General features: G+C 39.8%; 1 protein-coding gene and 1 non-coding gene across 7 annotated transcripts in view; both read right to left on the reverse strand.

Annotated features, from left to right (window-relative positions):
• The window catches only part of CHD6 (chromodomain helicase DNA binding protein 6), a 250,596-nt gene that overhangs the window by 99,292 nt on the left and 134,354 nt on the right, over window positions 1-16,950 (reverse strand). For all 6 annotated transcript variants that reach the window (XM_004447680.5, XM_071211719.1, XM_004447678.5 and 3 more), the window contains 3 exons: window positions 14,664-14,811; window positions 12,461-12,610; window positions 689-751 (listed from right to left, as the gene is read on the reverse strand). In XM_004447680.5, coding sequence (XP_004447737.2) covers window positions 689-751; window positions 12,461-12,610; window positions 14,664-14,811 — 361 coding nt within the window. The remainder of the gene's footprint in view (window positions 1-688; window positions 752-12,460; window positions 12,611-14,663; window positions 14,812-16,950) is intronic.
• On the reverse strand, window positions 13,197-13,387 carry LOC111764619 (U2 spliceosomal RNA). The gene has a single exon (XR_002797192.2). It is a non-coding gene; the product is annotated as a U2 spliceosomal RNA (small nuclear RNA).

The raw sequence follows: 16,950 nt of genomic DNA on the forward strand, positions 1-16,950 counted from the left end.
TCTTTTTGACAGATATAGATTAGGTTTTCCAAAGACTGCATACACAGTTATAAAGTAAAATATGGACTCAGATTCTGTTTGCATTCTTCCAAAATCCAGGATGGCATAGGGTTCAGCTGATGAACCCAAATTGGCACAAGGCTCTGAAAAATGTTAAAACCAGAGCCTAGTGCAAGAGTGGATACATGTGTTTCTGATGCCTCTCAACTCTTCTTCCCTAAACACTAGTGGTGCTCATTCTCAAAGGAAGGAAGTTTACTTTCATAACATTTGAAATAAACATAAAACTATGTTCTTACAGGTACCACCATACTCTTCTACTCCAGGAATTTTATCTAAAGGATACCTACAATGGCCCTGAGATACCCTTGTTGACTGAAGCTCCCCCAAGCTCCATTAGAACTCTTTTTCTATTTCTTCTTTTTAACACAGCAACTAATGGATAAATAAATACCTTCTGCAAAGATCACAATTGGGCAAAAATCAGTTTGGTCCCTACTCAGGTATTTTATAATATTATGTCCTAAAACACACTATGGGGGTGAAAAATAAGTATTAACTAGCCAAATAACATTCTTGCACAGCACTCACTCCAAGAATGAGTTATTGAGGTTCTTTGGCTAAAATCTCTTCATAGAAGGTATAATGTGTGCTTAGTGAAATAAAAGCTAGAAAATGAACTACTCACCTCTTGGACCATCTTAGATGCCAGGATCTTCTCAATGATGTTTGCATCATCTTCTGGAGGCTCCTGAGAACAGAGTTTAAAAGGAAATAAAATTACTGGCAGCACAGAACCCAAGAAAATAATCCCACAAGAAGTACTACAATAGGTACTACTTCATCCGAAAGTTCACTGTCTTGGGGAATGGATGTATCTCAAGTGGCTGAGTGCCTGCTTCCCATGTACAATGTCCTAGGTTTGATCCCCAGTACCTCCTAAAAAGAAACAAAACAAATAAGCAAACAAATGAAAACACCAACTCTCACTGGGGAGCAGATACAGCTCAGTGGTTGAATGTCTGCTTCCCATGAACAAGGTCCTGAGTTCAAGCCCTGATACCTCCTTATTTAAAAAAAAAAAGTTCACTGTCTTTGAGTACTAATGCCTCCTTCCTATGAGCTCACGGAAAAAGATCTAACTTTTGGGACAATTCTATAACCTCCCCCTCATCTTTTCCCCCATATGAGCAGAGAAGTCACTCTGCTTTTCAGACTCTTGCGTTCAGATATGCCTTTACAGTTATTAAAATTAGTCCTAGGACTTCCCTTTTTAGCCAAAACTGCCTATGTATTCCTGGATAAATTTTTCAGAAAACTATAATGGAAAAGTTTGGGAGACATAACAGTCTGAAGGTCTTGATTCTAATATTTACCAGTTATTGTCTTAGGGCAAGTCAATTAACACCTCAGTTTCTGAACCTATTAAAATAGGGGTTAAAAACACATATTTCACTGGGTTACTTGGAGGATAAACTGGTATATGAAAACATTTTTTGGACAGAAAGCACCATGGAAACATAAGGCATTATTATGCTCTACTACACTGTACCATCTTTCCCCTCTGAAAGTGCTTTCTGTTTCAGGGGATCATTCTTTGAAATGAAATCCCACCTGAACATAGATTAATCCCTTCTTTCCTACCTTGGATATACAAAATTTCTAGACTCCTAATCCCCATAAAATCTCTCTTTACAGACTATGACTTTTTTTTTTTTTAAGGTTGTATTAAAAACTACAAACTTTAAAAGAATGCACTGAGTCAGAATACTCTTGGGTTTAACATTCTTTCTTGGACTTTACTCAAGCGGTTTTAGTTCAGTGGTTTCATATGCACTACAACCTTTCCAGACCTCATATTAATTACAGAAGTAGGCTTAAAACAGTGATATGAAAAGGACACTCATCACAATAAACCAAATTGCCAAATTTACTATTCTGGGTTCTTGGTTGGAACTTTCCAGAAAGATCTGTGCTACATTTCACTGTCTTCAGTTTACCCGTTGTAGGGTTCTACTGTCCCAAAGCCATATTATTACAGATAACACATTTCCTAAGATCTTAAATCAAGCTTTTATTTTTTGAAAAGGGGTGGTAGTTAAAAAAAAAAAAAAATGAAGGGAACAGATGGCAGAAAAGAATTATGGAAATCAGCGGGCAGAGACAGATGCTCCCAAAGGTTACAAATATTGATCATGCTCCCCCAGACACATGGTATTGTGCTGGGTATCTTGTCGAAATTAATTCAAAGTGACAAGTGTCTCTTCCCACTGTTCAGAAAGAGGGCAAGCAGTGTTGTAAGAGCTGTACTTTTCATACATCAGAAGGAAGAGGTGGGAAGAGAGATTAAGATTTAGTTATTCTGTTTAAGTATTTGTTCTGCTTGATTTTTTTTTTCTATTCAAACTTTATTTCAAATTAAAAAAAAAATGACAAAAGGCAGCTCAGCAAGTTATGGGAGAATTACTCCTAAAAAGTTCTGTACAGGTACTTTTATCTCATCTAATTCCAACAAGCAACTCGATTGTTGTTCAGAAAGATATACTTTCTGTATTTCTTAAACACAAGTAAAGAAAGAGGAAGAGGAAGTTTATTTGTTTACTGCCTGTTTTCTCCTATTACACCGTAAACCTTCTAAGAACAGGGATCCTACTTGTTCTTTACTGATATAACTACATGCCTAGAAAAGGCCAGGCATATAGTGGATCACTTTCATGTGCAACTAGGACCAAGACCACTGACCTTGCCAGTCAACAGACAGAGCTCTGAATAAGGCAAGCAGCTAGTAAATAAAGGAACAATTGCTGGAAACTAAATTAAGGAACCAAATTCCTTCCTAACTTCCTACTTGATTTCCTTTCTAAATTTCTTCCATATTCTTTATTCACTGAGTATATTCAACATTTATACATTGGTCTGGAAATTAATGAGATACAGTCTCTATCATCCAAGAACAAAATGCTTTAAAAAATTATTGAGGTATGGTATATGTATGTATGCACAAGTCTCAAGTACTCATACACACATACACACTTATATAACTAGATCAAGATATATAACATTTCCAACATTTCCAACATTTCCAACATTCTGGAAGATGCCCTCATGCCCACCCTTGGAAATAACTACTATTCAGATTTCTATCACCATAGACCAGTTTTGGCTATTATTGAATTTCAGATAAATGGAATCATATAGAATATATACTTCACTCTGTTGTACTGCTGTGTGGTATTACTTTGTATAAATATACCACCATTTATCTCTTCTACTGTTGAGGAATATTTGGGTTACTTCCAATTTTTATATAATGTATAAAGTTCTTAAAAATTGCATGTCTTTTGGCCAATAAATGTACTCTTTTCCTCTATCTTCTTTAACATGTTAATCATAATTATTTTAAAGTTCTTTGCTGCTAAGTCCAATATCTAGATCACCTGGGATCTGCTTCTATTATGTGTTTATTCTCTTAATTCTGGTCATTTTATTTTGCCTCTTTGATTACCTAGTAATTTTTTATTGTGTGCTGAACATTATGATAAGAGAATTATAGCAGTTCCAAACAACACTTCCACCAAAAGTGTTCTCTATTTTCTCTTAGACAGACGAGGAGAAATGGTGGTCCCCTGGATCCAATCAGGGATTAAGTTGGCTCAGGACTGGGTTACTGTTTTGATAAGATTCAGCCCATCTCTTTTTTATCCTGTTATTCAAGCATGAATGCCCAAGGACATTTTCTCCTGAGTCCTGAAAAATCTGCCTTGGGGAGGTTTTGAACTTAGTTCTCTAGCTCTCAATCCCCAAAACCTGACAACTATCTTAAAGGGGAGTCTGTTGCTTATCCCCCATTCATTTAGTAAGATTTTTGTCTCCTATGCACCAGGAGACTGTGGGGGTTTCAATCTGGATGAGCCTCTAGCCTCCTGTTCTGTTCCAAATTCAGCACAAGTCCCTTGTGGAAAACCAACCTTTGGGGATTCCTTTAATTTCCCATCATTTTATCAGCCCAGTATAATCAATCATCTGCAGGGTCAGATGGTTTCTTTTCAACCCAGAATAGCCTGTTTTCAGCCTGCATCCAAAACTGGTTAATGTCTCTGAAGAAGAAACAGCCAACAATTATTAGCTCACCTAGGAATGGCTCTTCACCATCTGGAATTTTAGTATATCTAATTTTCATTGCTTATACACCTACCCAATATTAAAAAAAAAAAAATTTTTTTTTTGGGGGGGGGCATTTATTGTTTCTTGTTTTGTTTTCTTGCAGTGAGTTTTGGTCTGCTATGATCTATATCCTACCTGGATGTGGATATTCTCCAACATTAACTCTTTATCACTGTAGCTCCTTAGGGCCCAGTCTTTGGGTCTTTTCTCTTTTCTAGCTGTACTCTTGATGATCTTGTCTAGTCTTATAGTTTTAAATATTGGTTACATTGTTATGCTGCCCAAATTTACACATCCAGCTCAGAACCTTTCCCGTTACTCCAGACTCATATATCTAATTGTTACCTGACATCTCTATTTGAATATCTAATAGATATTTCAAAGTTATAATGTCCAAAAACTAAACTGATCTCCTAGCCAAACTCCCACTCCTACCCCTTGAACCTATTAGTTTTCTTCATTGTAGTTAAAGGGAACTCCATTCTTCAAGGTGCTCAAGTAAAAAATCTGTGTAATTCTTAACTCCTCTCTTCTCTCTCCATATACAGGTCTGATTGACCAAGAAATCCTGTTGGCTCTATCTTCAAATAAAGTCCAGAATCCAGCCAACTCTCACCACCTCTACTGCTTCTACCCTGGTCCAAACTCTTAATTTCTCATCCAAATTATTCCCAATGGCCTCCTAACTACTCATCCTGCTATCACCTTTTCACTAATAGTTTACTCTCAACACAATATTAAAAATGATCCTTTTTATTATGTCACTACTCTGCTTAAACTGATGAAAGTCTTCTCTTTTAATTCAGAGTAAAAGCTAAAGATACACCACTGGTCTACAGATAGCCTCCAACCTCATACACAGCAAGCATGATTCTACCTTAAGGACTCTGCACAGGCCATTATCTCTGATTAAAGTATTCTTCCTCTCTGCATGACTCCTTCCCTCTTTACCTCCTTCAATTCTTTGCTCAAATATTATCTTTTTAGTGAGCCAACTCTGATTACCCTATTTAAATTGCAGCTCTCATCTTTGAATTCCATATGACTCTTATTCTAATATTTTTACGACAGTAGACATATGATATGATTTTCTTATTTATTAAATGTATTGCCAGCCTCTCCCCAGGTATTTCTACCCTTTGGAAGTTTTGAGCTTAGTTCTTCGGTCTTCTATCCCATTTAGATTCAAATTCTGGCAAATGCCAGGAGGGAGAGACCGGCTATGTGCTTTGCTACAGGCCTCCTCTCTATTTATTGTAGTCCCACCCTAAATCCCCATGAGGGCAGGAATTTCTGTACCTTTGGTTCCTCAATGTTATCTCTAGCACCCACAACAGTCCTTGGCAGGTAGCAGGTACTCATTACATATTTTTGAATAAATGAATGTTAAGAGATTTTGCAATACAATATGGTAACAGGAGAATAAAGCAAGTGCCTGGGAACATAGAAGCCAAGCATTTAAGCAAACGGGGTGAAGCTTTGGATGAGTTAAATCTGTTAGATGGCACTAAACTTTCATAATGGGACTGCCTTCCTTACTCAATCTCAGGCTAAAATATATATTCCAGGTTGGTTAGCACCCATTTATACATATAATGTTCTCTTCCTCGTTAGCAGGATGTTTCAAATACTCTCTTATTCGTAACTAACATGAAATAATAAAGATGATTTCCAATAATAGGGTTTTGATTGCTATTCAGAGTGCTGAATCCAAGGAAATTTTTAAGACATGATGAAGAAAGTATAGTACTTTACTCTAATTGTTAAGAGAACAGAGGAAATTTTCAAGTAAAAATGAAGGAAATTGAAATAAAATTTCAATTTCTTATTCAACACTGGTTAAAGAATAGGGGTGAACACTAGTGTTAAAGAATCAACGGTGGCCATCAAAATACTGAAAATAGGTTTTTATTCTCTTTTAATAAAAGGAAAAGGAAGGGGAGAGGGTATAGCTCAGTGGTTTGAGCACCTGCTTCCCATGTATGGGAACCTGGGTTCAATCCCCGGTACATCCTTAAAAAAATAAAAAGGAAAAGGAAGCAACATTTCTAAAATACATAAAGTAGTTCAAGAACCCTGGAAAATCAGGATCTTTCTTTCCCCTAAACTGAGATTGTACATAAGCATGATCATGTGTGTATAAACACACAGTGTATTCAGATACACACAGATATAAACTAAACCTGCTTGCCAAAGACACTTCCATAACTGCCATCTGTTTTCAACTGCTTGGAATTTTCGCAAATTATCCTTCAAAAAAGACTATTTTAATTCATTTACTTTTATATCAAAGGATTCATATAAATTTTTAAGTATTTTCTTAAGGAAAATTTCAAATATTTTCAACCATATTCACCTCCAACCTCAATGACCTCATTTACTTCTATTTAGCTAACAATAAGGAGGGGGTTTTGCAGGAAGCAAATCATCTTCCAAATCAGCAAGTATATTGAGGGTCATGGAGGGTACAAAGTAGCATCAAACATCATGCCTAGTCTCAAGGGGCTTACACTAATGTGAGGGGGACAAAATTAACATACTTGTCTTAGAAACGCTCCAGGGTAAATGCTAATTGGTGGTGATAGTAACTGTAAGCCCAGAGTTCAGAGTAAGAGCAGCTTGGACTTCACAAAATCAGAGGAAGTTTTTAGATGGGCCTTAAAGAGTAATGGTTAGTAAAAGAAGACAGCAAAGAAGGAAAGCTGAAATGAACCCAGAGGATGAAAGAGCAAGAGTACAGGAAGTATTAATACTAAGTAACCTATCTTATTAAAGCAGAAGCATTATACACAAAGAGAGTGGAAATAAATGAGGGTGTAGCTACAGTTTTTCAAAAACTGGGCTGGAGTTAGATTGATTGAATATGGGAGTTAAGAAATAACCCCCATAGATTCTTGAACAGGAGATTGAGAAGTCTAAGTGGTATTTTAAGAAAATTATTTTGGTAATGGATTAGGGAGGGATGGATTAGGGAAAGCTGCCCTGTGCCAGAGTGCTGGCTGATGCAGAGAGCTGGTGCAGCAAGATGACGCACCAAGAGACACAGAGGAAAGAAAATAAGAAGACGTAGCAGAACAGGGGAGCTGAGGTGGCACAAGAAAGTAATCACCTCTCTCCCACTCTGGACGGTCCCAAGATGGGTTCCCAGAGCTCCTAATGAGAATACAAGCAGACACAGAAAAACACACAGCAAATGGACACAGAGAGCAGACAATGGCAGGGGGAGAGGAGGGAGAAATAAATCTTTAAAAAAATATATAACTATAACTAAGTGCAAAAGTTTATGTTAGGTACTACCATGAAAATTATGATATACTAAAAAGTAGGGAAGCAGATTTGGCTCAACTGATAGAGCATCTGCCTACCATATGGGAGGTCCAGGGTTCAAACCCAGGGCCTCCTGACCCGTGTGATGAGCTGGCCCACACGCAGTGCTGATGCGTGCAAGGAGTGCAGTGCCACACGGGGTGTGCCCCATGTAAGGAGCCCCACGCGCAAGGAGTCTGCCCCCGCAAGGAAAGCCACCCCGCATGAAAAAAGTGCTGCCTACCCAGGAGTGGTACCACACACACAGAGAACTGACGCCAACAAAAAGAAACACAGATTTCCGGTGCCGCTGACAAGAATGCAATGGATGTGGAAGAACACACAGAGAGCAGACAACAGCAGGGGGGAAGGGGAGAGAAATAAATTAAAAAAAAAAAAGTAATGCTCATTTTGCCGAAGTTTACAATCTGATTAAGGGAACAAACAAGAGTAATATTCAAAACAGTATAGCAGAGGCACTGACAAATTAGAAAGGTTCAAGCTGTGAACTGGTGCACCTGTACAAAGGTACCAACTAACTCTTTGACTTTGGGAATTATAAATACAGTAATATAGTAATAACACTACGAAACAGAGGCTGTAAAGTGCTTCAACTGAGGTTTCATCTGAATGGTTCCTGAGAGTTAATGCAAATTTTACTTTACTGAAACTCTTTCATGCTTGAGAAAGAAAGGAAAAGAAAAAAATAAAAAAGATGTGGGTCCTACCCTAATGTAGCTCATGGTTTAGCAGAAGGAAACAAAAAGCAGGCAAGAAATTAAAGTACAGTAAAAGAGTTTAATGTATTTGAATGCTATGTGAGCAAAGAGGATGATGGTACTTATCCCCGAAACTCAGGGGGAGGTGGCAGTTTCCTGAGGAGGTAACAACTGAGCTTGGCCTGCTAGGCACAGGAAAAAGGCCAAAGAAGAGGTACCAGGTGCAAAAGCGTAGAGTGAGGCACAAGAGCACAGTGAGTTAAAGCCCTTTGTTCCAAAAGGCAAAATCACACACATCACCTAAATTGTAGGAGAAAAAACCCCGAGACAGCTCTGTATGTCCAAGGGAGTGGATGTAGTTCAAGCTGTTGTTTTCCCACCAGCTTCCTGCATGGGAGGTCCCAAGTTACCAAGTGCCTCCAAGAAAACAAACAAACAAACAATAAGCAATACAAATGATAAAACCAACTCAGGGAAGGCGTGTGGCAGTGGTTGAGCAATGGCTTCCTACATATGAGGTCTGGTTCAATCCCTGGCCCCCCAGTACCTCAAAAAAAAAAAAAAAATCTACCCAATGCAAGTGCACCACAGACTGTGAAAATTTGTCATCTAGGCACCAAGTGTCACATTAGTTTGACAAAAAATAAGAAAGCAAATAGTCACAGTCAGTACAGAAATTTATTTCCAGCCCCTGAATCCCAAAGTGGGGCTGTGCTAATACAGTCTTAAGCTAGAATGAATCATGCACGAAGATGTTTTTAGCAACCTACCACAAGTAAGCAATGCTGAGGTTGTGATCTGCGGCTGGAACAGGAGCCAGCAGTTAAGAGATTTGGGGGAAGCATGCTGAAAAGACACTGAACAGATCTGCAGAGAGGTGGCAGCAGGACACTTATGGTGCCTGTCAGGCAAGCAGATATCCACCCAAAGGGCCTCAGGAAAAGGACATATGAAAAAGCCTCATCTTCTTCAACTGACTTTTTGTATACCTGGATGCCTCGAAGATCACCTAGATGAGATCCAAGGCTTTCAAGCTTTTCTTTAGCCCAGAAAAACCTTGGTTCAAACCTTATCAGAAAGTCCAATAGGAAAAACAGATACAAATGGAGCTTGCAGAACACCAATTTCAAAAAGCACTCAAGAGCTTATCTTCCCAGTCCTTTCACAGGTTGTCTGGTCTGTCCTGCCTGCTGGGCCACGCCTCTGGCATGGAGGCCAGATCCACAGGGATACCTCTTTGAATACCAAAGCCAAAACCCACATCAGGCCCCTTTCTTGCTTCGATTGGGTAAAAATTTTTGAGGCCTAATTAATGCATATTCAGATTCTATCTTATGTTTCACCATATATAAACCCTCTCTTTGTTTTGCCACGGGGGGGTTGGGGGGACGCCTTTTTAAAATATACACAATTTCCAGAGTTATTTCTGTCAGATCAGCTGACAACTGAAATACGGTTAATGATTTAGGCTATACAGCTAGTAGGAGATAATAAAATCCCTTACAGTATTTTAACTACCAAAGCAACCATAAAATCTCCAAAGAAGTAAAACCTATTTTGAAGTGACATAATCCTATCACCTCATGGCAGTCTTGGCAAGCCCTATTCATAACTATTTCCTTGAAAAGTACTGCAAGGACAATATATCAAATTATTATTATTATTATTTTTTAAAGATTTCTTTTTCCCCTCCCTCACCTCTGCCCTGTTGTTTTTGCTGTGTCCATTCACTGCATGATCTTCTGTATCTATTTCTTTTTTGTCTTCTCATCTTTCTCCTCTAGGATTCAGAGGGATTCGATCCTGGGGACCTCTGATGTGGAGAGAGTTTCCTGTCAACTGCACCACCTCAGTTCCTAGTCTCTGCTGCACTTCACTTTGACTCTTCCCTTTGTTTCTCTTTTTTGTTGTGTCATCATCTTTCTGTGTGACTCACCTGTGTGGGCTCTGGCCCACCATATGGGCATGCGCATGGGCACTTGGCTCACCACACAGGCACTCACGCAGGCACTCAGCTCACTGCGCGGGCACTGGCTCACCACACAGGCATGCTTTCTCTTCTTTTTCACCAGGAAGTCCCAGGGACTGAAACTGGGTATTCCCATTTGGTAGGTGGAGACCTTATCACTTGAGCCACATCTGCTTCTCTCAAATTATTATTTTTAATAAGTGTTATCTTCATTAGTTGGATAACCCTTAGCAGAGACATGTAATCAACTCTCACATGCTAGACACTGATTAACTGCTGCTATTCAACTCTATGACCCAGATTGCTCTGTGTCTCAGTTTCTTCATTATTAAAATAGGGACAATAACCACAGTTCTTAACTAATTTTCATGCAAACAGAGCGAGAGGATATGTGAAATTGTATAAAAATACTTTATGTTGGAGGAAAGGTGGATTAAGAAGATACAGTATTACCAGCTTCAGTAAGACACATTAGTATCCAGGAGGAAGGAAAGCTATTTGTGTTGCTATCATTCCATACACAGCATGCATCCTGCCTCATCAGTGATGGTGACTTGGTGACAACGGGCAGCCTGCCTCCCAGAATGTGCTGCTGGCAACACTGCCCCTCCCACACACACAGCCTGCCTCTTCTTTTGCTTGCAATCTCTCTCTTTAAGCTTCTTGGCACAGACGACTTATTTTTCAACATTTACTCCTCTTCTTTTCTAAAAGTGTGTATCAGGTCCTAATGTTATTCCTCTGCCTCCTTGACAGTGCTGCCAATGGAAATTTCTAAAATGCAAATACGGTCACCCTGCTTCTTTGCTTCAATCTATTAAAGTGCTCTAAGCCCTTGTTCAATCTACAGTATAAAGGGCAAATATTTTAGCTGATATCCAAGTCCCTACATAATGCGGGACTTCCTACCACTGAGCCTTCATCCTCAGATCAGACCCCACAGTCCAAACACACTCAGCTACTTGTCATACCACAAGTACCATTCAGGATTTGGGGCTTTAGTTTGCATCAGAAATGCCTCTCCAGGCGGCGGACTTGGCCCAGTTGTTAGGGCGTCCGTCTACTACATGGGAAGTCCACGGTTCAAACCCCGGGCCTCCATACCCGTGTGCAGCTGGCCCATGCGCAGTGCTGATGCTTGCAAGGAGTGCCGTGCCATGCAGGGGTGTCCCCGTGTAGGGGAGCCCCATGCGCAAGGAGTGCGCCCCGTAAGGAAAGCCGCTCAGCGCGAAAGAAAGTGTAGCCTGCCCAGGAATGGTGCCGCACACACGGAGAGCTGACACAACAAAAAGAAACACAGATTCCTGTGCCGCTGACAACAACAGAAGTGGATAAAGAAGAGGCAGCAAAGAGACACAGAGAACAGACAACCGAGGTGGGGGGAGAAGGGGAGAGAAATAAATAAATAAATCTTAAAAAAAAAAAAAAAAAAAAAAAAAGAAATGCCTCTCCTAAGCCTTGTTCTCCTATCTCTGGCCTCCCTTTCCTGAACACTCCACCTTCTGTGTAGGTACTGTCTAGCATCTACCATCTAGGGCTACATTTATCACATTGTAATTATTATAACCACGTGTCCCTTCTCTAGGCAAAGCTCCTTGGGGGGCAGGGACTATGGCTTATTCATCCCTGTATCCTAGGACCTGGTCTTGCAGCAGACTCTCAATACATGTTTGTTCAAAGTTCCATCTGTACTTGCTAGCTGATATGACTTCATTAATTCATTGAAGAATTATTACTATGCATTGGAATTTGTGCTGGGTTCTCATACACTGATAGTAAGAAAGGAGTTTACATTCTAGTGGGAGAGACAAATCGAAATCAGCCCTATTCAAATACAACTGCAAGACGTGATAAGTACTATGAAGGAAACAAAGAGGTGAAAGAGAATCAACGGGTTGAAGGACTGGGATCTACTTTATATAAGTCAAGAAAGACCGCTGTGAGGAGATGCCTCTTTAGGTAAAACTGAAAGGAGCAGTCAAGGTAAGCCTGTGGTAAAGAACATTCCCAGCAGAAGCAACAACACAGGCACAGGCCTGTGACTAGGAAAGAACTATTCAAGGAACAGAAAATGGCCAGCATGGCTAGAGAGTAATGAGAGGGAAGGGGGAAGAATAGTTTATCTATAAAATGAAGTTGAAGAAATAAGGAAAGAGTGTGATTAGAGCAAGTCCTGTGGCTACAGTAAGGAGCCTGAATCTCATTCTAGCAACAGGAAGTCACTGAAAGGTCTAAGCAGCAAAATGACCTAACTTGTGCTTTAGTGCAGAGCCACAGTCAGCACCTTCATCTAAAGCCGTACCTCCGCCTGCCAAGCCAGTGTAGAAGCCGAGAGGGCAGATGTTCGGCCAGCTCCAAGAACAGCGATTGTTTCCCCATCATCATCCACCACTTTGAAGTCCAAGTCCTCGTTGTATTTTCTGCGTTTCACTTGTCGTCCTGAGCGTCGTTTCTGCAGGGCAAGCACACCCCGTCAGAGAGGAGCACTGTGAGTCAAAAGCAAAAGCTTATACAGTATACCCTCACCTACACCTGCTAACATGTAAAAGAGAACTTTCTCACTTTACAAAAGGAATGTTCCTTAAACATCACTCTTTTAAGTACAAAGTTCACTCAAAAGGGGACCTAGCTGAGGTAGGGCGGAGTGAACTTTTGAAAAGCCCTATCTCCAAATTATCAGTCACTGAGAAGGTATAGTCTCAGAATCCAGTGAGACAAGTTTTATTTATCAATGGAGTGATGTTTTTCCTCTTTTCTGCAATCAGTTTCTACTTCAGTAAAATGGGGGTGGAAAGGAAATACCATCATCAAATTCCAGCTCTAGCTGAAAGTTCAGATTTTTAAGACAATGATATGGCATTTTTGTTTTTGTTTTTTTTTGTTGTATTTTGGCTTGAATTCATCATACCTACCACGTACTCCTAAAAAATGAAGTATGAAAAACTAATTAATACTAAGTTTATTAGGACTTACTTAGAGAATCTTGTAACACACCTTGAAATGCAGGGAAACATCTTTTTTTTTTTTTTATTCCCTGGAGGGGATGCACCATTCCTGGAGGTACTGCAATACCAGGTCCATGCATGGAGCGGACGGAGCAAGCCCCTATTCCATCTCCCTGATCCAAAAATTCATTTAATATATTGTCCTCGGATAGAGGACGTATCAGATATTAAACTGGTAAGAACAGATACTACATTTGATCTTAGCCAAAAGGCCGAGAAGCCATAGGGATACATCTTAAGTGTGACAAAGCAAGGTTCAGGAGTCACCACCTAAGGACTACCTAATTAAGAAGCATGTGACTCATTCAACAACAAAGCAGATCAGTGGCTTTCCTCAAACAGAAAAAACAAAGGTTCATCAACTACAAACTCATCTTATCTAAGCAGTATAAACACTTCAGATAACCTTCCCCTGCTAGCTCATTCTCAAATAGTTATACCTTAAAAAACAAAAACAAAGCCCCACTTGAGTTTTCTTCTAAAAGATACTCCTTGGGCCTTCCTCTGTGTTCCCATCTTTTCTTCACTATACCAATTTTAAGACATTTAAGTGAGGGAATCCACATAAAGACTTCTTCCCTATTTCCCACATCATAAAGATTACCACCCTGCACTTAACTCCCTGCCCACTCCCATCAATCTGATGTGCTTGCTCCTTTATTCAACTGGGTACCTAACAGGCAAGAGCTCAGTTTATAGGCAACAATGGGGTCTCACTCTTGTGCCCAGACACTACTACTTATTGCCACTTGTGACATTAAGCGCTGGCACCTTCCTACATTGAAGAACACCTAGAAAACTGAAGATACAGTAAGTTGGCCTAATTCTAAATGGTTTCTGTGAGGCAGCATGGCTCAGGTAAGTTGCTGTGGACATCAGAGGAAACACAACATTTTTAAATGTCAGAATTCATGCGCAAGAGGTTGCCTCAATTAAGAGAGAAAATCCTACAAATGTCATGGGGACACTCTGGCATATTTTAAGGAAATGGATTTAGGTGTGCAACTCTTTGTTTCCATTTTTGCTCAAACTTTCCTTTCTACTGCAGCATAATGAAAACATTCCTGACTTTTCCAACATCTGGGATTATGAAAATGTCCTTGTACAGTCTAGCCCACCATTCTGAGCCCGATATATATTACCTACATGGCAAAACAGAACCCTTGAGCCTACCTAGCTTGGCTCAAAACTCCATTTCCCAAATCAGCTCCCTCTGTAGGCTAATATCATGCTACTTTCCAAGAAGGAAACAAACCACACACACACACCACGCTTCTCCCCCCCCCCCCCCCCCCCCGGGGGTTAATTCATTTAAGGATCAGGATACCAGGGAAAAAACCTGTGGACTACCTGGTCACCCACCAAGACAGCAAAAGCCCAGCCCAGGTCTATGTTTAGAGTAGTAGGCTAGAGACAACACAGAGGAGCAACAGGATCATTATCAACCAGATCCCCTCCAGCAGCCGTAATCTCCACCAGGGCTCCCGGTCACAGCTATACCTGGCTGTCTGTAGACTCAGCGCAATCCTCAGGACTCCGCAGGGATGAGTTCGGCAGGCCCTGATCCAGCTCTAAACTCTCCACTGTAGTTTCATTTTTCCTTTTTCCTTTCTTCTTTTTCTCCACTGGGGTTGGTCCTTGCTCCTTGCTACAAGGAGAAATTCAGAATTAAACCTCTTGGGCAGTTCTTAAAACTAAGATATGTGGTCAATGTTATGAAATCACGCCCTGGAATTCTAAGACTAACAAAGGCTTTAATGGAGAATCTATAAGAATTTCTTCCTAAAAATATGGGAAGAAATATCCATATGGGGACTGATTCAGAATTCACTTTATTATACCCATATTATGACTATTATGACTACGAATAATGTAATAATAAAATAATACAAACAACTGCAAAAATATCACTTTGTTTATACTCATCTCTTCTTTATGAGTTTAATTAGCTTCAAAAATATTAAGAATCATCAAATTACAAACTCCCTGTAAATTACGTAGGAAGAGACATCTATTATCTATCATCATCTTTTATTGAGTATGGTCTATGTGCAAGACCTGGAGTGCTAGGAACTCAAAAAAAAGAAAACACTGCTGCTGCCCTTGAAGAGCCTACAACTGTGGAAATCCTACAGGTTCCCCTATATCCGAGGTGGTATATGAATGCTTCCTTACTGGTAGAGGTGGCAAAGCCAGCCCCTGCTAAGATGGTGTAGGAGTTTGATATTACTGATGGATTCCAAAAAAGAAATATTGGATTGTGTTTGTGAACTGGTCTTTTGCTCTGGGCATATAAGATTATATTGGATTCAGAGATTTGCTTGATTAAGTAATCAAGTAAAGACTGCTTAATCAAGTAAACCTCTTATGTCATTAGGGTGTTGAGTACCCGCCCCTTGGTGGATAGGGACTCACAGATAAACGGCATGGCAAAGGACAGAGATGGAAGGTTTTTGATGTTGGAAATTTGATACCGAAGCCTTAAGCTGGAGCCCCAGGAACTAAGCACACAGAGGAAAGAGAAGCAAGCCCCAGGAAGGGAGGAACCCAGGAAGCCTGAACCCTCACAGACGTCGGCAGCCATCTTGCTCCAACACGTGAAAATAGACTTTGGTGAGGGAAGTAACTTATGCTTTATGGCCTGGTATCTGTAAGCTCCTACCCCAAATAAATACCCTCTATAAAACCCAGCCAATTTCTGGTATTTTGCATCAGCACCCCTTTGGATGACTAATACAGATGGAAACGTCTCTAAACCATTTCCTGACCCTTCTAACTTTTCTACACTCCCAAAGTAAATCAACCATGCCTTTCTTAAGGCACATAAACTCTGACCTTACATCAGTTACTCATACAGACCTTACATCAGTTATTCATAACTATGACACCAGAATCAGAACCCATTTAATTATATGAGGAGCCTGGATCTGCAATAGTTGCTCAATAAATTTTTGCTGAATGGATGAATATTTTATACTTCTATGATCTTCCCAGTGAGACTAAGTTTCTAGAGAGCAGAATATACTTGACTAAGTTTTATACAACTCATAGTAATTTTAGGCCTTAAACAGTAAGTATTCAATAAATATTTAAGCAATGGTTAGATGGATATATTAATGGATAGATTAATTAATAAAAAGAAGAAGATTACTTCTTGCTGGGGAGATCTGGAAAACACATTTGAAAAGGAATACACACAGAATTGTGATAGAAAGTAGATAGGAATAATAATACTGTTATAAGTATAATTGCAGTTAATATACTTCACATGAAGGTATAGTTCTAAGTCCTTTACATGGATTACCTCTTTTAGTCCTCACAACCATACTCTGAGGCAGGCAGTATTATTATTAACCTTTCATCCTTGAGGAATCTGAGACAGTACAGTTATATTTCCAGAGTAACATGGCTAGTAAATGGTGGAGACAAGAACTGAACTCAGGCAGAGTCTGTCCTCTTAACCACCATGACATTCTTGGTGAACTGAAGAGCAACAAGGACACCTTTATTAAAAGACAGTCTGTGTGACTGGATGATAGGGCTAGTAAACAAAAGCACTAAATGATGTAGCTAGAAAGAAAACCTAAGGCTACGCCACGCATGAGAGTTTAGACTTCATTCTGTGTGAAAAGGGTCATTATGGCAAGTCTAGGCAAGAAAAAATGAAGACCTAAGCTAGATGCAATTGTGAGAACTCAAGGTGAAAATGATTTCAAAGGCCCAACAACAGAGTCTAGGCAATAAGATCCAATTTGAAATATCCAGTAATTCCTGGCATTTGACAGAT

This window comes from Dasypus novemcinctus, chromosome 24 (assembly GCF_030445035.2).
Source record: "Dasypus novemcinctus isolate mDasNov1 chromosome 24, mDasNov1.1.hap2, whole genome shotgun sequence".
NCBI lineage: Eukaryota > Metazoa > Chordata > Mammalia > Cingulata > Dasypodidae > Dasypus > Dasypus novemcinctus.